This window comes from Zonotrichia leucophrys, chromosome 28, assembly GCF_028769735.1.
Source record: "Zonotrichia leucophrys gambelii isolate GWCS_2022_RI chromosome 28, RI_Zleu_2.0, whole genome shotgun sequence".
NCBI lineage: Eukaryota > Metazoa > Chordata > Aves > Passeriformes > Passerellidae > Zonotrichia > Zonotrichia leucophrys.
In genome coordinates, this window is record NC_088197.1 from 5,748,223 (window position 1) to 5,767,832 (window position 19,610).

At 54.8% G+C, this 19,610-nt stretch overlaps 2 protein-coding genes across 2 annotated transcripts; one reads left to right on the plus strand and one right to left on the minus strand.

The window, feature by feature from the left end:
• Positions 1-1,823: 1,823 nt before the first annotated feature.
• Positions 1,824-9,653, minus strand: COPE (COPI coat complex subunit epsilon). Its single transcript, XM_064734171.1, has 10 exons — positions 9,494-9,653; positions 9,273-9,335; positions 8,682-8,788; positions 7,731-7,883; positions 6,645-6,698; positions 6,167-6,248; positions 4,661-4,816; positions 3,245-3,313; positions 2,572-2,646; positions 1,824-2,105 (listed from the first exon to the last, which is right to left on the minus strand). The coding sequence occupies exons 1-10, from the start codon at positions 9,608-9,610 to the stop codon at positions 2,058-2,060; spliced, it is 924 nt and encodes a 307-aa protein (XP_064590241.1). The 5' UTR covers positions 9,611-9,653; the 3' UTR covers positions 1,824-2,057.
• A 618-nt stretch (positions 9,654-10,271) lies between these two features.
• Positions 10,272-19,043, plus strand: DDX49 (DEAD-box helicase 49). The gene is made up of 13 exons (XM_064734356.1): positions 10,272-10,394; positions 10,665-10,788; positions 10,903-10,988; positions 11,477-11,598; positions 11,920-12,107; positions 12,861-13,001; positions 13,505-13,580; positions 13,656-13,732; positions 14,377-14,474; positions 15,158-15,232; positions 16,422-16,510; positions 16,642-16,713; positions 17,271-19,043. Exons 1-13 carry the CDS (start codon positions 10,280-10,282, stop codon positions 17,460-17,462), a joined length of 1,455 nt encoding a protein of 484 aa, XP_064590426.1. The 5' UTR covers positions 10,272-10,279; the 3' UTR covers positions 17,463-19,043.
• The last annotated feature ends 567 nt before the right edge of the window (positions 19,044-19,610 follow it).

Sequence of the window (19,610 nt, forward strand, 5' to 3'; positions counted from 1 at the left end):
GACACTGAGGGGACATTGGGGGGACACTGAGGGGACATTGAGGGGACACCGAGGGGACACTGAGGGGACACTGAGGGGACAGTGAGGGGACAATGGGGGGACACTGAGGGGACACTGAGGGGACATTGAGGGGACATTGAGGGGACACTGAGGGGACACCGAGGGGACACTGAGGGGACACTGAGGGGACATTGAGGGGACATTGAGGGGACACTGAGGGGACACGAGGGGACACTGAGGGGACAGTGAGGGGACATTGAGGGGACACTGAGGGGACACTGAGGGGACACTGAGGGGACACTGAGGGGACACTGAGGGGACACCGAGGGGACGCCGAGGGGACACCGAGGGGACATTGAGGGGACACTGAGGGGACACTGAGGGGACACTGAGGGGACACTGAGGGGACACTGAGGGGACACTGAGGGGACATTGAGGGGACATTGAGGGGACACTGAGGGGACACTGAGGGGACACTGAGGGGACAATGGGGGGACACTGGGGGGACAATGAGGGGACATTGAGGGGACACCGAGGGGACACTGAGGGGACACCGAGGGGACACTGAGGGGACACCGAGGGGACACTGAGGGGACACCACAGCCCGGCCAGGCGGCACAAAGGGACCTTTCAGTGCCACCGGGGCGCCCGGGAAACCAAAACTGCCCAAACTCGGGGAAATTCACCTGGGGAGGGGGCAGAAATCCCAAAAATCCAGGTTGGACCCAGCAGGGATAGGGGAAATTCCCACGGGGATTTCTGCCAAAATAATTCCTAAAAATCCAGGTTGGATCTGGCTGGGATTTGGGATATTCCCATGGGGATTTCTGCCAAAATAATCCCTAAAAATCCAGGTTGGATCTGGCTGGGTTTGGCGAAAATTCCCATGGGGAAGGGGCCAGAATTCCTAAAAAATAAAAAAAAATCCTAAAATTCCTAAAAAATCCAAGTTGGACTCTGCAGGGATTGGGGAAATTTCAGTGGGGATCCCTGCCACAATAATCCCTAAAAATCCAGGTTGGATCTGGCTGGGATAGGGGAAATTCCCAGGGAGATTTCTGCAACAATAATTCCTAAAAATCCAGGTTGGATCTGGCTGGGTTAGGGGAAATTTCCATGGGGAAGGGGCCATAATTCCAAAAAAAAAAAAAAAAAATCCTAAAATTCTTAAAAAAATCCGAGTTGGACCCTGCAGGGATTTGGGATATTCCCATGGAGATCTCTGCCACAATAATTCCTAAAAAATCCAGATGGGATCTGGTTTGGATTGGGGGAAATTCCCATGAGGAGGTGGCCATAAATCCTAAAAAAATAATTAAAAAAAATCCTAAAATTCCTAAAAAATCCAAGTTGGACTCTGCAGAGATTGGGGAAATTTCAGTGGGGATCGCTGACAAAATAATCCCTAAAAATCCAGGTGGGATCTGGTTTGGATTGGGGGAAATTCCATGAGGAGGTGGCCATAAATCCTAAAAAAATAATAAAATAAAATCGTAAAATTCCTAAAAAAATCCTAAAAAAATCCAGGTTGAACCCTGCAGGGATTGGGGAAATTCTCATGGGGATTTCTGTTAAAATAATTCCTAAAAATCCAGGTTGGATCTGGGGGAAATCCCATCCCACAATAAATCCTAAAAAAATCCAGGTTGGACCCAGCAGGAATTGGGGAAATTCCAGAGAGATTTATGCTACAAAAATTCCTAAAAATTCTTGTTTGGATCTGGCAGGGATTGGGGGAAATCCCAAATTTCTGCCACAATAATTCCTAAAAATCCAGGTTGGAGCCAGCAGGGGTTGGTGACACCACACTCAGCCTGAGCCTATTACAGGAAAATTATTTTTATTTATTTTTATTTTTATTCTTTTTATTATTTTGGGGTTTTTCCCTCTCGCCAGGGGTTTTCATCCCAAAAGGAATTGGCAGAAGGGCTGGAGATGATGCAGAATTTGGGATGGATCCTGGAGATGTTGGAATTTTTTTTTTTTGTGTTCCAGGGTTATTTCTGGGTTCCAAAAGGGATTTTTTGGGTCCCAAAGGGATTTTTTGGGTGCCAGGCTCAGGCACTGGGCGCATACTGCAGCGCCAGGCGGTCAAAGTCGTTCTCCTGCAACCACAGCCAAAAATAAATAGAATTAATGAATCATTAATTAATCATTGAATAATGATTACCAATCAATCCCCCTCCAATTTACATTTGTTACTTCTCCTCCAGCTGAACCCACCACAACCAGCTCCCTAAAACTAAATTAATTCCAATTTATCTCATTGAAATTAACACTAAATTAACAGCAAATCCCATTTATCCCTTTTTTTGTCTTTTGCTGCTTTTCCCTTCCCCTCTCCCCAAATTCCCTCTCCCATTTTTTCCTGTTTTGAGCCCAAATTTCCACCTGGATTAAAAATCTGCATCTCAGAGCTTTTCTTCCAGCCTTGGGATTCCCAAAAGGGAAAACTGAACGAGACTGAGCTGCCCCCTTGGGATTTAATTCCCCTGGCTCCATCACAACGGGGGAAAATTGAATTTATTTGCTTTATTTCTGTTATTATTTCTATTTTCTGCCATTCCCCACCTTGGCCTGGTACTCCTGGATGAAGGGATGGTTTTTGTGAGCATCCTTCAGCTGGGACAGGTAACGATTGGTGACCTGGGGGGGACAAAAAAATTCAATTTTGGGATGGCAGGGTGGCACAAATCCCACCTCAATGTGGGGGTTTTACACCTAAAATCCTGATTTTCTCACTGTCCCAGTTCAAACCATGCACACACTTGAAATAAAGAATAAAACACTTCAAAAAATCAACTTTCAGTGGCGGCTCCAAGTTAAAAAATTAAAAATCAGCAAGAGCTGAACTCGGAACTCCAAATGTTTTTTTTCTGCCCAGGTTTCTCCTCAATAATGTGGAATTCTGAATTCTGGAGTGGTTTGGGTTGGAAGGGACCTCAAAGACCATTGAATTCCATGGGAAAAGCCAAATCCCCAAATTCCCAAATCCCAAACAATTCTCTGCGAGCTGCCCATCCCAAAATGAGCCCAAAATTACCCCATTTATCCCCAAAATTATTCCAGAATAATCCCATTTATCCTCAAAAAGGTCCTGTTTAGCCCTGAAATAAGCTCAAAATGACCCCATTTAGTGCCCAAAATTACCCCATTTAACCCCAAAATAATTCCATTTATTTCCAAAATGAGCCCAAATGACCCCATTTCTCCCCAAAATGACCCCATTTCCCCCATTTCTCACCTCGGGGGCCTTGCCCAGGTGCTGGGACAGCACCACCAGGTTCAGCAGCGTCTCAGGGTGCCCGCTGTCCTGCAAAAATGGGATTTTCTCAGCAAAAGGGGCTGGGGGTGCCACACAGGGAATTGGGAACTCTGGGGTGGGATCCCCACGGAAATCCCTGGGACCCACCTGGGATCCTGAGGGTGGAACGGAATGGATGGAAAAATAAAATAAAATAAAATAAAATAAAATAAAATAAAATAAAATAAAATAAAATAAAATAAAATATGAAAATATAAAAATTAAAATAATAAAAATAAATAACCACTAAAATTTAATACAATACAATAAACAAATCATAATTATATAATTATAATTTGTTTCTTTATAATAATATATATAATTGTAATTATAAACAAAATATAAAATAAAATACTATAAATGTCAAATAAAATAAAATACTGAAATGAAATAAAATAAAACAAACCAGTCTGCAAGCCCAAGCACAGCAAGGTGGATCCATAAACTGCCTTTGCTGTGGATTTGGGCAGGAAAACTGGGAATTTGGGGCTGTCCCTTGTCCATCAGGGATTTCTCTGGGGCTGTCCCTGTCCCTTTGGGAACTCTCTGTCCCTGTGTCCCTGTCGCTGTGCCTTTGGGAACTCTCTGGGTCTGCCCTGTCCCTGTCCCATGTCCCTGTCCCGTGTCCTGTCCCTGTCCCTGCTGTCCCTGTCCCCGTGTCCCTGTCCCCGTGTCCCTGTCCCCGTGTCCCTGTCCCTGTCCCCGTGTCCCTGTCCCGTGTCCCTGTCCCGTGTCCCTGTCCCCCTTTCCCGTGTCCCTGTCCCTGCCCTGTCCCCTGTCCCTGTGTCCCTGTCCCCCTGTCCCTGTGTCCCTTGTCCCCATGTCCCCGTGTGTCCCTGTCCCATGTCCCTTGTCCCTGTTCCCTGTCCTGTGTCCCTGTCCCATGTCCCTGTCCCGTGTCCCTGTCCCTCTGTCCCTGTCCCTGTCCCCATGTCCCTGTCCCCGTGTCCCTGCCCCTGTCCCCGTGTCCCTGTGTCCCTGTCCCCGTGTCCCTGTCCCCGTGTCCCTGTCCCTGTGTCCCTGTCCCCGTGTCCCTGTCCATGTGTCCCTGTCCCTGTCCCGTGTCCCTGTCCCCATGTCCCTGTCCCCGTGTCCCTGTCCCTGTGTCCCTGTCCCTGTGTCCCTGTCCCTGTCCCCGTGTCCCTGTCCCTGTCCCCGTGTCCCTGTCCCCGTGTCCCTGTTCCGTGTCCCCGTCCCTGTGTCCCTGTCCCTGTGTCCCTGTCCCTGTCCCCGTGTCCCTGTCCCTGTGTCCCTGTCCCCGTGTCCCTGTCCCTGTCCCTGTGTCCCTGTCCCCGTGTCCCTGTCCCCGTGTCCCTGTGTCCCTGTCCCTGTCCCCGTGTCCCTCGGGGTCCCCACCTTGTCCAGGGCCTCCTGGAGCAGCCCCTCGGCCTCGTCCCAGCGGCCCTGGGCCATGGCAGCGGCCGCCTGCCCGTTGAGCAGCAGCAGCGAGGGGCTGAACCTGTCCGCCAGCTCCTGGAAGGTGTAGAAGGCGTCCTGCAGCTTCTCCCCGCCCTGGCACGGACAGACGGACAGACAGACACACGGACAGGGTCACCCTGCGCTGGGGAACTCTGATTTACAGACACAGGGTCACCCTGCGCTGGGGAATCCTCATTTACAGCCTTGGGGTCATCCCCGGGCTAAGGAATTCTGATTACACACACAGGGTCACTCCTGGGCTGGGAAATTCCTTATTTACATCCTCAGGGTCATGGGAATTCCAGATCTCCATCCCTGGGGTCACTTCTGGCCTGGGAAACCCTGATTTACAGACAGGATCACTTCTGGGCTGGGAAATTCTGATTTCCATCATTGGGGCCATCCCTGGGCTGGGAAATTCTCATTTACAGCCACAGGGTCATCTTTATATATTTTATATATATTATAAAGGGAAATCTTTATTTCCATTCTCAGGGTGATGGGAATTCCAGATCTCCATCCTCGGGGTCACTTCTGGCCTGGGAAACCCTGATTTACAGACAGGGGTCACTTCTGGGCTGGGGAATTCTGATTATATTTCCCCTGGGCTGGGAAATTCTGATTTCCATCATTGGGGCCATCCCTGGGCTGGGAAATTCTCATTTACAGCCAGAGGGCCATGGGAATTCCTGATTTACACACAGGATCACTTCTGGGCTGGGAAATCTTTATTTCCATCCTCAGGGTCATGGGAATTCCAGATCTCCATCCTCGGGGTCACTTCTGGGCTGGGAATTCCTGATTTGCAGCCTCAGGGCCATGAGAATTCCCCATTTCCATCCCCAAGGTCATTCCTCATTTGGGAATTCCTCATTTCCATCCTTGGGGATGGAAAATAAAATAAAATAAAATAAAAATAAATGACCCAATTATCCCCAAAACGAGCCCAAAATGACCCATCATCCCCAAACTCGGTGGTTTTGCCTCATTCCCAAACCTCTTTGGGGACATTCTGTGTCCTGAGGCCTGGCTGGGGCAGCAGAGCAGCTCCCTGGGGAATTTGGGATGTTCTGGGGATATTTTGGGGATATTTTGGGGATGTTTTGGGGATATTTTGGGGATTTTTTGGGGATATTTTGGGGATGTTCTGGGGCTGTTTTGGGGATATTTTGGGGATGTTTTGGGGATGTTCTGGGGATGTTTTGGGGCTGTTTTGGGGATGTTTTGGGGATGTTTTGGGGATATTTTGGGGATGTTTTGGGGATATTTTGGGGATATTTTGGGGATGTTCTGGGGATATTTTGGGGATTTTTTGGGGATGTTCTGGGGATGTTTTGGGGATGTTTTGGGGATGTTTTGGGGATGTTTTGGGGATGTTCTGGGGATGTTTTGGGGATTTTTTGGGGATGTTTTGGGTCCATCTGGCTCCCCCTGGGTACCCACCAGGGCCAGGTTGACCCAGGCCGTGGCCAGCTGGGTCAGGGTGGCATCCTCATCCTGCTCCTGCATCTTCTTCAGCTCCTTCCTGCAGGACAAAGGAAAAGGGATCTCAGCACAAAAATCAAACAAATTTGGGGTTTTCCCCTCGAGCTTTCTGGGGTTTGTTGCACCAGGAGAGGTCTGGCTTGGCTCCTGGAAACGGGGAAGGAGAAGGGAAAGGGAAAAGGGGAAAAATGGAAAAGGGGAAAAGGAAAAAGAAAAAAGGGAAAAAGGGAAAAAGGGAAAAAAAGGGGAAAAAAAAAGGGAAAAAAAAAGGGAAAAAAAAGGGGAAAAAAAAGGGGAAAAAAAAGGGAAAAAAAAAGGGGAAAAAAAGGGGAAAAAAAAGGGGAAAAAAAAGGGAAAAAAAAGGGAAAAAAAGGGAAAAAAAAGGGAAAAAAAAGGGAAAAAGGGAAAAGGGGAAAAAGAGAAAGCCAAGTCCCACCTGGCCAGGTCGAGCCTGTCGAGCTTCAGCAGGATCTGGATCATCATGGCCAGGCTGCAGGGACAGAGCACAGGGACTGACCCAGCTGGAGTCACCCCAAACCCCACCTGGGATGGTCCTGAGGGTCCCTCTGACCCCAAACCCCACCTGGGATGGTCCTGAGGGTCCTCCTGACCCCAAACCCCACCTGGGATGGTCCTGAGGGTCCCTCCCAACCCCAAACCCCACCCGGGATGGTGCTGAGGGTCCTCCCAACCCCAAACCCCACCTGGGATGGTCCTGAGGGTCCCTCTGACCCCAAACCCCACCTGGGATGGTCCTGAGGGTCCCTCCCAACCCCAAACCCCATCTGGGATGGTCCTGAGGGTCCTCCTGACCCCAAACCCCACCTGGGATGGTCCTGAGGGTCCCTCCCAACCCCAAACCCCACCTGGGATGGTCCTGAGGGTCCCTCTGACCCCAAACCCCACCTGGGATGGTCCTGAGGGTCCCTCTGACCTCAAACCCCACCTGGGATGGTGCTGAGGGTCCCTCTGACCCCAAACCCCACCTGGGATGGTCCTGAGGGTCCTCCTGACCCCAAACCCCACCTGGGATGGTCCTGAGGGTCCCTCCCAACCCCAAACCCCACCTGGGATGGTCCTGAGGGTCCTTCTGACCCCAAAGCCCACCTGGGATGGTGCTGAGGGTCCTTCTGACCCCAAACCCCACCTGGGATGGTGCTGAGGGTTCCTCTGACCCCAAAGCCCACCTGGGATGGTGCTGAGGGTCCTTCTGACCCCAAACCCCACCTGGGATGGTGCTGAGGGTTCCTCTGACCCCAAACCCCACCTGGGATGGTCCTGAGGGTCCCTCTGACCCCAAACCCCACCTGGGATGGTCCTGAGGGTCCTCCTGACCCCAAACCCCACCTGGGATGGTCCTGAGGGCCCCTCCCAACCCAAACTCCAAGCCTGTGACCCCATTTTGGGGTTCCCTGACCACTCCAGGCTGGTTTTGGGGAGGCTGTGACCCCATTTTGGGGTTCCCTGACCACTCCAGGCAGGTTCTGGGGATGATCTGACCCCGTTTTTGGGGTCCCCTCACCACTCCAGGCTGTCCCCCTGGTGCAGGGCCCTCAGGGCGGCGTCGGGGTCCTGCTGGTGGCAGTAGATGGACGCTGCCATCAGCAGGAAGGTGCTGTTGGCCACGTCCACGCTCTTGGCCATCTTCTTGTCCAGCTCGGCCACGATGGAGTCCCTGGGGGGGACAAAGGGGAAATGGGGTGGGCTTGGGGGGAAATGGGCGAAAAATGGGGGAGAAAATGGGGGGGGAAATGGGAAAAAACGGGAGAGAAAATGGGGAAAAATTGGGAGAAAACAGGGGAGAAAATGGGGGGGGAATGGGATAAAATGGGGAAGAAAATGGGGAGCAAAGCAGGGAGAAAATGAGCGGGAAGATGTGGGGGGAAACGAGGGGAGGGAAGGGGATAAAATGGGGAATAAAATGAGAGAAATGGGAGAAAATGGGGGGGAAAAGAGGGAGAAAAAAAGGAGAAAATGGTGGGGGGGGATGGGATAAAATGAGGAAGAAAATGGGGGAAAATGGGGGAGAAAGGGGGGAAAAATGAGGGGAAAAGGGGAAAAAAAGGGGAAAAAAGGGGAAAAAAGGGGAAAAAAAAGGGGAAAAAAAGGGGAAAAAAAGGGGAAAAAAAGGGGAAAAAAGGGGGGAAAAAGGGGGGAAAAAGGGGGGAAAAAGGGGAAAAAAGGGGAAAAAAAGGGGAAAAAAAGGGGAAAAAAAGGGGAAAAAAAGGGGAAAAAAGGGGGAAAAAAGGGGGAAAAAAGGGGAAAAAAAGGGGAAAAAAAAGGGGAAGCTGTGGCTGCTCCATCCCTGGAGTGTCCCAGGCCAGGCTGGAGCCCCCTGCAAGGGATCCCTGCACATCAAAGCCCCCCAAAACCCCTGGGCCTGCAGGAACTGTGCCCCTTCCAGCCCCCGGGAAGGGCTGGGACCCCCCAAAGCCCCCAGAACGGGCTGGGACCCCCCAAAGCCCCGGCTCACCTCTGGCTCTGGCTGTCGCTGGCCAGGAACTGAGCGAACATCCTGACAGACTGCAGCTCGGGGCTGGGGCTGCCCTGCAGCTCGTCCAGAACCACCCCAAACTTCCTCTGCAAAACAGGAACGGGGCGGGGGGACAGGGCAGGGAAAAAGGGCAGGAAGAGAAAAGAAGGGGGAAAAGGGAAGGAAAAAAAGGGGGGGAAAAGAAAGGGAAAAAAAAGGAAAAAAAAAGGGGAAAAAAGGGAAAAAAAGAAAAAAAAAGGGAAAAAACCAAGGAAAAAACAGGGGAAATAAAAAGGAAAATAAAAAAGGAAAATACAAGGAAAGGACAAGGAAAAGACAGGGAAAAAAACAAGAAAAAAAAACAAGAAAAAAACAAGGAGAAAAACAAGGAGAAAAAAACAGGAAAAAAAAGGGAAAAAACAAGGAAAAGAAGGAAGGGCAGGGAGAGCAGGAAAAGAAGGAAAATCGAAAAAAGCAGGAAGGAAGGGAGAGAAGGGAGATTGGGGTTTGAGCAGAACTCTCAAGGATCTGCAGGGACACGACCCAGGGAAGGGATTTGGAATCCCAGGGCTTCACCCCTCCCAGGCTCACCTGGGCGATGTAGGATCGGAACAGGAACACGTCCCGCTCGGCCTCCTGCTGGGGGCTGCTGGGCTGGGGAGGGAAACGGGGAATCCTCAGGGACTGGGGACCCCAGAACAGCCCCACACAAACCAACCCATAAAACCACCCCACACAAACCAACCCCACACAAACAGCCCCACACAAACCAACCCCCCGCCCCAGCCCCGGGAGCCGCGGCGGGCCCGGACCTTGGCGCGCTGGGCCTCGTTGATGGCGGCCTGGAAGGCGCCGATGTAGAAGTTGTTGCGGAGGTCGAACAGCTCGTCCGCCTCCCCCGCCGGGGCCGCGCCCGTCCCGGCCGCCATCGCCGCAGACACGAACCCGGAAGCGCCCGCGCCGCGCGGGCTGCCGGGAGCCGCCGTCGCCATGGGAACCACCAATAGCAACGCGAGGAGGAGAATACGTCAGCAAAAAGCGACGTGTAGGCGGGGTCAGGGAGAGACGGCCAATGAGCGGCCCGCGCGGTTCTGACGCCATCAGGGCGGGGTTATTGCGAGTCGACCAATGAACGACGAGAACGGTGCTGACGCAATTAGGGCGGGGTTAGAGCCAGCCAGCCAATGAGCGACGGGCACGGCCGTGACGCCATAAGGGCGGGGTTAGAGCGAGTCGACCAATGAACGACGAGAACGGTGCTGACGCAATTAGGGCGGGCTAGAGCCAACCAGCCAATGAGCGACGGGCACGGCCGTGACGCCATAAGGGCGGGGTTAGAGCGAGTCGACCAATGAACGACGAGAACGGTGCTGACGCAATTAGGGCGGGGTTAGAGCCAGCCAGCCAATGAGCGACGGGCACGGCCGTGACGCCATAAGGGCGGGGTTAGAGCGAGTCGACCAATGAGCGGTAAGAATGGCGTTGACGCCATCGGGACGCGCGGCGCCGTGCGTGGGCGGGGTCAGAGCCAGCCGGCCAATGAGCGGCGCGCACGGCCGTGACGCCATCAGGACGCGCGGAAGCGGCGGAGCGCGGCCATGGCGGAGTTCCGTGCGCTCGGGCTGGCGCCGTGGCTGGCGGAGCAGGCCCGGCAGGTGGGGCTGCTCCGGCCCACGCCCGTGCAGGCCGCCTGCATCCCGGCCGTGCTGCAGGGTGAGCGCCGCGGGAATCAGGGCCGGGAACGGGAACGGCTCCGGGACGGCCATGGGCGGGCTCCGGTCCTTCCCGAGAACGCCGCTCCCGGTCCCCGTCCCACCCCCGGGACCGGCCCCTCAGGGTCCCCATCCCTCCTTCGGGCCCGGCCGTTCTCCCCCTGTGCCCCTTTCCCCGGTCCCGGTCCGGCCGTTCCCCTCCCAGTTCTCGGTCCCGTTCCCGTTCCCCGTTCCCGTTTCCCGTTTCCCGCTGACTCCCGTTTCCCCGCAGGCCGGGACTGCCTGGGCTGTGCCCAGACGGGCAGCGGGAAGACGGCGGCGTTCGTGCTGCCGGTGCTGCACGTGCTGGCCCAGGACCCGTACGGCATCTTCTGCCTCGTGCTCACCCCCACCCGGTACCGGCACCGCGGGGGGACCGGGAGGGACCGAGGGAACCGGGGGGAGCTCTGGGGGAGCCCTGGGCAGTTTGGGCCCCCCCCCCCGGTGCCCTGACCCGCTGTCCCCCGCAGGGAGCTGGCGTACCAGATCGCAGAGCAGTTCCGGGTGCTGGGCAAACCCCTGGGGCTCAAGGACTGCGTGGTGGTGGGGGGGCTCGGTGAGTACGGGGGCTCTGGGGGGCTCGGTGAGTCATTCTGGGGGTCCTGCCCCCTTCCCACTGTTCTCAGCGTTCCCAGCCCCATTCCCAGTCTGTCTGTCTGTCTGTCCGTCCCAGACATGGTGTCGCAGGCCCTGACCCCTGTCTGTCTGTCTGTCTGTCCGTCCGTCCCAGACATGGTGTCCCAGCCCCATTCCCATTGTCTGTCTGTCTGTCTGTCCGTCCCAGACATGGTGTCGCAGGCCCTGACCCCTGTCTGTCTGTCTGTCCGTCCCAGACATGGTGTCCCAGCCCCATTCCCATTGTCTGTCTGTCCGTCCGTCCCAGACATGGTGTCGCAGGCCCTGACCCCTGTCTGTCTGTCTGTCTGTCCGTCCGTCCCAGACATGGTGTCCCAGCCTCATTCCCATTGTCTGTCTGTGTGTCCGTCCGTCCCAGACATGGTGTCGCAGCCCCATTCCCATTGTCTGTCTGTCTGTCCGTCCCAGACATGGTGTCGCAGGCCCTGGCCCTGTCCCGCAGGCCCCACGTGGTCGTGGCCACCCCGGGGCGCCTGGCTGACCACCTGCGCAGCTCCAGCACCTTCAGCCTCAGCAAGCTGCAGTTCCTGGTGAGCCCCAAACCCACCTGGGGCTCCCGGGGGGTTCCCTCCATCCCTGGGGGGATTCCTGGGAGTCCTCAGGGGCTCCTGGGGGGGTCCCTGGGTGGGTTTCTGCAAATCCTGCAGGGTCCCTTCTATCCCTGGGGGCATTCCCAGGAATCCTCCTGGGTTCCCTCCAGCCTGGCTGGATCCCTGGGAATTCTGTGGGTTCCCCTCCATCCCTGGGCCCATTTCCTGCATTCCCTGGTGCATTCCCTGGTGGATCCTGGGTTACCCTGGTGGTTCCCTGGTGTCCCCCTGGTTTCCCACCCTCTGAGGTGCCGTTCCCAGGTTCTGGACGAGGCTGACCGCCTGCTGGAGCAGGGCAGCGCCGATTTCAGCGCCGACCTGGAGCTGATCCTGGGCGCGGTGCCCGCGCGCCGCCAGACGCTGCTGTTCAGTGCCACCCTGACGGGCACCCTGTGCCAGCTGCGGGGCCTGGCTGCCAACAGCCCCTTCTTCTGGGAGGCCTCGGCCCCGTGAGTGCCCAGGGTGCCCCTGTTTGCCCGGGCTGTGGCTGCTTCTCCTGCTCCTTCCTGGGCTTTGGTTCCTTCTCCTGCCTTTTCCTGGGGTTTGCCTGCTTCTTGTGCTTTTCTCTGGGCTTTGGCTCCTTCTTCTGCTCCTTCCTAGGCTTTGGTTCCTTCTCCTGCTTTTCCTGGGCTTTGGTTCCTTCTCCTGCCTTTCCTGGGCTTTGGCTCCTTCTCCTGCTTCCCCCTGGGGTTTGGCTCCTTCTCCTGCCTTTCCCTGTGCTGGCGCTGCTGAGGCGCTGCCAGGGGGTTTTGGGGGTGTTGGGAGAAGGATGTGGAGGGGATGGAGAATCCCTGAGGGAGCTGGGAAAGGGATGGAGAATTCTTGAGAGAGGCGAGAAAGGGAATGGAGAGCTCTTGAGAGAGTTGAGAATTCCTGAGGGTGCTGGGAAAGGGCTGGAAAATCTCTGGGAAGGGGCTGGAAAATTCCTGGGAAGGGGCTGGAGAAGAGCCCAGCCTGGAGGAGACAGAGCAGGATCAGATCAGGGGGACGTTCCTGATGCCCACAAGTCCCCAAAAGGTGGGGACACCAGGACAGGAGGGGACACCAGGAGGGTCCCAGGGACCCCAGGACAGGACAGCAGCAGGAATTTCCTCCTGGTTGAGCTGTGGGTGATCCCGGGGGGCTTTTCCAGCCTCAGGACCCTGATGTCCCTGTCCCTGATGTCCCTGATGTCCCTGATGTCCCTGTCCCCGTCCCCGCAGGGTGAGGACAGTGGAGGGGCTGGAGCAGAGGTACCTGCTGGTGCCCGAGGCGCTCAAGGACGCCTACCTGGTGCACCTGGTGCAGAGCTTCCAGGACCAGCACGACGACTGGGCCATCATCATCTTCACCAAGACCTGCAAGTGAGAGCCTGCTCCTGTTCCTGTTCCCTTTTCCTGCTCCCTTTTCCTTTTCCTGCTCCCTTTTCTGCTCCCTTTTCTGCTCCTTTCCTTCCTCCTTTTCCTTCCTCCTTTCCCTGCTTCCTTTCCTGCTCTCTTTCCTGCTCCCTTTTCCCTTTCCTGCTCCCTTTTCCCTTTCCCTGCTCCCTTTTCCTTCCTCCTTTTCCTGCTCCTTTCCTCCTCATTTCCTCCTCCCTTTTCCTCCTCCTTTTCTCCTCCCTGTCCCAGTTTTCCCACCTCAGGAATTGTCCCAGGCCTTGCTGGAGCACTCTGGGATAGTGGGAGGTGTCATACAAGAGGGGAAAAATGAGGATTTTGGGAATTGCACACAGAAACGTGAGGTTTCTGTCCCGTTTTCCCACCCCAGGAGGGTCCCAGGGATTGTCCCAGTCCCTGCCTGTCCCACCCTGTCCTGCTCCATCCCCTGGTGCCCCCTGAGGGTTTTGCTGCTGTTCCCTCCCCTGCAGGGAGTGCCAGGTGCTGAACATGATGCTGCGGAGGTTCAGCTTCCCCTCGGTGGCGCTGCACTCCATGCTGAAGCAGGTGAGGGCAGCAGGGCCTGCAGGGGCTGCTCCCGCTGGGCTTCCTGCCCGCCCTCACCCGGGGTTTCCCTCACAGAAACAGAGATTTGCTGCTCTGGCCAAGTTCAAGTCCAGCATCTTCAGGATCCTCATTGCCACAGACGTGGCTGCCAGGTAAAGGCAGAGCTGTCCCGCTGGGTTTGTTCACTCAGGCTGGGTTTGGCCAGATCCAGCTGTCAGATACCCCAGATCTGGCTGGGACAGGCTGTTCCCAGCTGGGTTTGTTCTCCAGAACCAGTTTGGGCTGGGTTTAGCAGCATCAGAGCCTGAAATGCCCCAGATTTTGTGGGACAGGCTCTTCCCAGCCTGGCTGAGCTGGGTTTGGGGCCTGGGGGTGCTGAGGCTCTGCCCAGGGAGGGCTGGGGGGTCCTGAGGGGCTCCTGGGGCTGCTCCAAGGGGAACAGGGAACTGCTGGGCCCTGAGGAAGGAATCAGGGAATTGTTGAGTTGGGGAATTGTTGAACCCTGAGGAAGGAATCAGGGAGTTGAGCTCTGTGAGGGAGAAGGTGGGGAATTGTTATGAGGAAGGAATCTCTCCTCCAACCAGCCAACAAGGGCTTTATCCATGGGATTCTGGGGTTTTTGGAGAAGGCAGGAGCTGAGCAGATCCCTGCCACAGGGGCAGTTCCCTCCCCAAGGCAAGGCAAGCACTAAATGTGTGTTGATGTCCCTCCCACCCCAAACACGGTGCCATTTGACAATCCTGTGCTGTTTAAGCTGCTTTCCCTCACCTGGCTGTGCTTTCCCCCTGATTTGCAGAGGTTTGGACATCCCAGCAGTGCAGGTTGTCATCAACCACAACACCCCGGGGCTGCCCAAGATCTACATCCACCGCGTGGGACGCACGGCCCGGGCAGGTCAGGGGCTCCCCTCGGGGGGACAGGGGGTCCCAGGGCACCCCCCCAGCACCCCCAGCCCCTGGCAGTCCCTGCAAGGGAGGGCAGCCAGCAGGAGAGTGCCCAGGATGCACCAGGGAATGGACAGGGCTGGGGCTGCCCAGGGTGCTCCACCATGGCCTGGGACAGCTGCAGGGACACCTCTCATTTCTGCCTTTAATCCCAAAATCCTCACTTTTCTCCTCCTTTAAGACATCTCCCACCATGCCAGGGGGCTCCAGAATAACCTGGGACAATTCCTGGGGTGGGAAATGTGGCACAACTCCAGGGACACCTCCCATTTCTGTCTTTAATTTCCAAAATCTTCATTTTTCCCCTCGTTTATGACGCCTCCAACACTCTGGGGTGCTCCAGCATGGGCTGGGACAATTCCAGGGATGAGACAGGCAGGGACAGCTCCCATTTCTGTGTGTGATTCCCAAAATCCTCATTTCTCCTCCTTTGAGGCACCGCTGGGGTCCTGCCCTGGGTGTGTGGATGGATCACAGCTCCCTGTGGTTCCAGCGGGATCATTGGTGGGATTTTCAGGGCCAGCAGAGCTCTCCCATTGTGGCTCCTGGGGATGGATGGAAGGGTTGGGAGTGCCCTGGGTCCTCCCTCTGTGCCTGCCAGGATTGTCCCATCCCTGTTTTTAACCCTTTCAGGGAGGAAGGGCATGGCCATCACCCTGGTGACACAGTATGACATCCACCTGGTGCACGCCATCGAGGAGGAGATCAGTGAGTGGGGCTGGGCCTTTCCCTTTTCCCCTTTCCCTTTCCCTTTCCCTTTTCCCTTTCCCTTTTCCTTCCCTCCCCAGCTCCATCCCTGGTTTGGGGTCCTGGCTGGCTCAGGCAGGACCCTGCTTGTGTCCCTGCTGCTTTTGGTGGAGCAGAAATTGTGTGGGGCTGTTCTTGATGAAAGCAGCTGCTGCCTCAAAAACAGGGTTCACATTCCCTGTTCCCATCTTCACATTCCCCGTTCCACTCCTCAGGTTCACATTCCCCATCCCACTCTTAAGGATGTGGAGCCATTCCATTCCTAGTCCTTATTCCAATCTTCAGATTCCCTATTCCAACCTTCAGGTTCACATTCCCTGTTCCATGTATCAGGATCCCCATTCCCTATATTTATATTTTTTGGGAAGCAGCCCCTGGAGCCCCAGTGCTGCAGGAGATGCAGAGGGGAGCCCAGCAGCAATCCCAACTTGAACCCCAGAAAACCCCACATTTACCCACAGAAAATCCCACATTTACCCACAGAAAATCCCACGTTTACCCACAGAAAACCCCACATTTACCCACAGAAAATCCCACATTTACCCACAGAAAATCCCACATTTACCCACAGAAAATCCCACATTTGCCCACAGAAAATCCCACATTTACCCACAGAAAATCCCACATTTACCCACAGAAAACCCCACATTTACCCACAGAAAATCCCACATTTACCCACAGAAAACCCCACATTTACCCATAGAAAATCCCACATTTACCCACAGAAAATCCCACATTTACCCACAGAAAACCCCACATTTACCCACAGAAAATCCCACATTTACCCACAGAAAATCCCACATTTACCCACAGAAAATCCCACATAGAACCCAGAAAACCCCACTGGTACCCCCAGGGCTGTGCTGGATGTCCCTGAAGGTCTGGCTTTGTCACCCTCTGTGTCCCCAGAGCTGCAGCTACAAGAGTTCTGTGTGGGGTTTGTCACCTTTGGGTTTGTCACCTTTTGGGTTTGTCACCTTGGGGTTTGTGACCTCTGGAGTTTGTCACTTTGGAGTTTGTCACCTGTGGGGTTTATTGCCCTCTGTGTCCCCAGAGCTGCAGCTGCTGGAGTTCTCTGTGGGGTTTGTCACCTGTGGGCTTTGTCACTTTGGGCTTTGTCACTTTGTGCTTTGTCCCCTCGTGTCCCCAGAGCTGCAGCTGCCCGAGTACTCGGTGGAGGAGCAGCAGGTGCTGGACATCCTGACCCAAGTGAACGTCACCAGGAGGGAGTGTGAGATCGTGAGTGGGGCTGGGGCTGGGGGAGCCTGCCTTGCCTCTCTCCCCGTGGTTTTTGGGGTTTTTCTCAGTTTTTCAGGGGTTTTGCTGCTCAGGGCTGAGGTTTGAGGCTCTGCTGCTCTTCCCTTTGCCAGGAGCTGGAGGGGATGGATTTTGATGAGAAGAAGGAGATCAATAAGAGGAAACAGATGATCCTGGAGGGGAAGGTGAGAGCTGCTGCTCCGTGAGCTGGTGAAATGTGGGAAAGGGAAGGACAGCTCCTCTTCCTTTTGCCTTCCCTTCCCTTCCCGGCCTGTCCCCATCCTGTCCCCAGTGTCCTGGCTGTGTCCCCAACATCTCTGGGCCTGTCATCATCCTGTCCCCAATGTCCTGAGCCTGTCCCCAGTGTCCTGTCCCCAGTGTCCCAATCCCCAGTGTCCCCAGTGTCCCCAATCGCAGTGTCCCTGTTCCCAGTGTCCCTGTCCCCAATGTCCCTGTGTCTGTCCCTCAGGACCCGGAGCAGGAGGCCTGCAGGAGGGCGGAGCTGTCCCCAATCCCCGGTGTCCCCAATGTCCCTGTGTCCTGGGTGTGTCCATGTCTGGGTGTGTCCCCAGTGTCCCCAATGTCCCCCAGGACCCCGAGCAGGAGGCCCGGCGCAGGGCGGAGCTGTCCCCAGTGTCCCCGGTGTCCCCAGTCCCCAGTGTCCCCAATGTCCCCGGTGTCCCCAATGTCCTGGGTGTGTCCCCAATGTCCCCAATGTCCCCAGTGTCCCCAATGTCCCCAGGACCCCGAGCGCGAGGCCCGGCGCAGGGCGGAGCTGTCGCGGATCCGGAGCAGGAACAGGGAGTGCCGGCAGAAGCTGCAGCAGAGCCTGCACAGGAGGAGGCAGCTGCAGCTGCGCAGGAAACTGCACAGGAGCATGGAGAGGAGGAGGAGGAAGATGGAGAAGGAGAAGGAGGAAAAGGAGGAGCAGTGACGCGGCTGGGCCCGGCCCGGAGTGCCCTGGAATTGCTGCAGCTTTGGGAAAATTGGGACTGAACTCTTGAATGTGGGAAAAAAACAATGCTGGGGAGGAGGGAAGAATCCCAGAACCATTGGGATTGGGATTGGGTTGGGAGGAGCCCAGGGCTCACCCAGTCCCAGCCTGGCCTTGGACATTCCGGGGATCCAGGGCAGCCTCAGCTCCTCTGGGAATTCCAGCCAGGAATTCCAGCCCAAATCCCACCCAGATTCCCCTTTCCAGTGTAAATCCATTCCCTGTGCCGTGTTCCTCCATCCCAGATCCATTCCCTGTGCCCTGAAATTCCCAGATCCATTCCCTGCGCCCTGGGATCCCATCCCAAATCCCAGATCCATTCCCTGTGCCCTGGAATTCCCTAATCCCAGATCCATTCCCTGCCTCCTGGAATTCCCAAATCCCAAATCCCAGATCCATTCCCTGGCTCCTGGAATTCCCAAATCCCAGATCCATTCCCTGGCTCCTGGAATTCCCAGATCCATTCCCTGCGCCCTGGGATCCCATCCCAAATCCCAGATCCATTCCCTGTGCCCTGGAATTCCCAAATCCCAGATCCATTCCCTGGCTCCCGTCCCTCCCTCCCTCATCCCAAACCCTCTCCAGCTCCTTTGGAGCCCCTTCCCCCTCCAGGTTCTCCTTGGATCCCCCTTTGTGCTCAGGGGGAGCTCCAAGAGCTTTTCCCTGCTCCTCCCACTCTCCCGTGTGATTAATTTATCCCGTTATTAACGCTCTGGCTGCCTCTGAATAATTAAAATCCTCATTTGTGAGGCCTCAGCCAGGAGGGCGCTGGGATGGAGCTGCTGCCAGACACAAAAATAATGCACAAAAATAATGCACAAAACGGTGCAGCCAGACACAAAATGCACAAAATATTGCTGCCAGACACAAAACTGCAGCTTTGTCACCTCTGCAGCACAGGATTTTCCCCTTTGGAAGCACAAAAATAAGGAATTAATCAGGGTAATGAGGTTAATAAGGAATTAATCAGGGCCGCAGAGGGCTCAGAGGGAGGTGTTGGTGCCCCTGCTCTGAAACACAACCAAAAAATGAATAAAATCCTCTGGAAATGGCTGGAATTGGAACCAAAATCCTGTGGAACTGGGGCTCTGGAGCAGCCCAGGGAAGGTGAGGGAATTGCTGGTGATAAATTGGATTTAATCAGTGGGGAAGGAGGGAACCCAGACCCATCCATCACAGCCTGAGCTGCTCCACAGGGATTTCCAGAAGGTTCTGGCCAGGATCAGAGTGGCTCCAGCCCAGGGAGGGACACTGGGCTGGCCCTGCCTCGAGGACAGCCCCAAACCTGCTGGGAAAATGGGTTTTTGTGCATTTTTGGGTCAATTTTGTGCATTTTTTTGGGTCAATTTTGTGCATTTTTGTGTCAATTTTCTACATTTTTGTGTCAGTTTGCAATGGAATCAGCAAATGCTGATTGGATCTGCTGTGTCCAAAACAGACACAAAGAAAGGTTTTGGAACTTTCTGACCGAAAAAACCCAAATATAAAGCATTGAAATAAAAGAAATAGAGTTGAGTAAAGATATGCTTAAAATAAAATAGGGGAAGTTGTGGTAAAGCAGAGCCAGGGCCTCCCTCAGGCCTTGCTCAATTCCAGAGGCTGGGAAACATCTGGGGTGACTCCCAAATTTCTGAGATAACTCCCAAATTTCTGGGATTAATCCCAAATTTCTGGGATTAATCCCAAATTTCTGTGATAACTCTCAGACCTCTGGGATAACTCCTGAATTTCTGGGGTATTCCCAAATTTCTGGGATAACTCTGAAAATTCTGAGATTAATCCCAAACCTCTGAGATGAATCCAAAATTTCTGAGATTATTCCCAAATTTCTGGGACAACTCCCAAATTTCTGGGTAACTTGTAACAGGTTTCTGGGGTACTGCCAAATTTCTGGGATAACCCTGAAACTTCTAAGATTAATCCCAATTTTCTGGGGTAACTCCCAAACTTTGGGATTAATTCCAGATTTCTGGGGTAACTCCCAAACTTCTCAGATTAATCCCAAATTTCTGTGATAACCCCCAGGTTTCTGGGGTAACTCCTGAATTTCTGGGGTCCCCCAGCCCCTCAGGGCCCCGTCCCCATCTC

Bases quoted from the DNA above. Each gene is read 5' to 3' on its own strand.
- COPE (XM_064734171.1), bottom strand. From the start codon at position 9,610: ATGGCGGCCGGGACGGGCGCGGCCCCGGCGGGGGAGGCGGACGAGCTG. The intron at 7,884-8,681 runs GTGAGCCGGGGC...TGTCCCCCCCAG, and splicing joins AGCGACAGCCAGAGCCAGAG to GGACTCCATCGTGGCCGAGC. The intron at 6,249-6,644 runs GTGGGACTTGGC...TTTGTCCTGCAG, and splicing joins GACAGGCTCGACCTGGCCAG to GAAGGAGCTGAAGAAGATGC.
- DDX49 (XM_064734356.1), top strand. From the start codon at position 10,280: ATGGCGGAGTTCCGTGCGCTCGGGCTGGCGCCGTGGCTGGCGGAGCAG. The intron at 10,789-10,902 runs GTACCGGCACCG...TGTCCCCCGCAG, and splicing joins CTCGTGCTCACCCCCACCCG to GGAGCTGGCGTACCAGATCG. The intron at 10,989-11,476 runs GTGAGTACGGGG...TGTCCGTCCCAG, and splicing joins CGTGGTGGTGGGGGGGCTCG to ACATGGTGTCGCAGGCCCTG.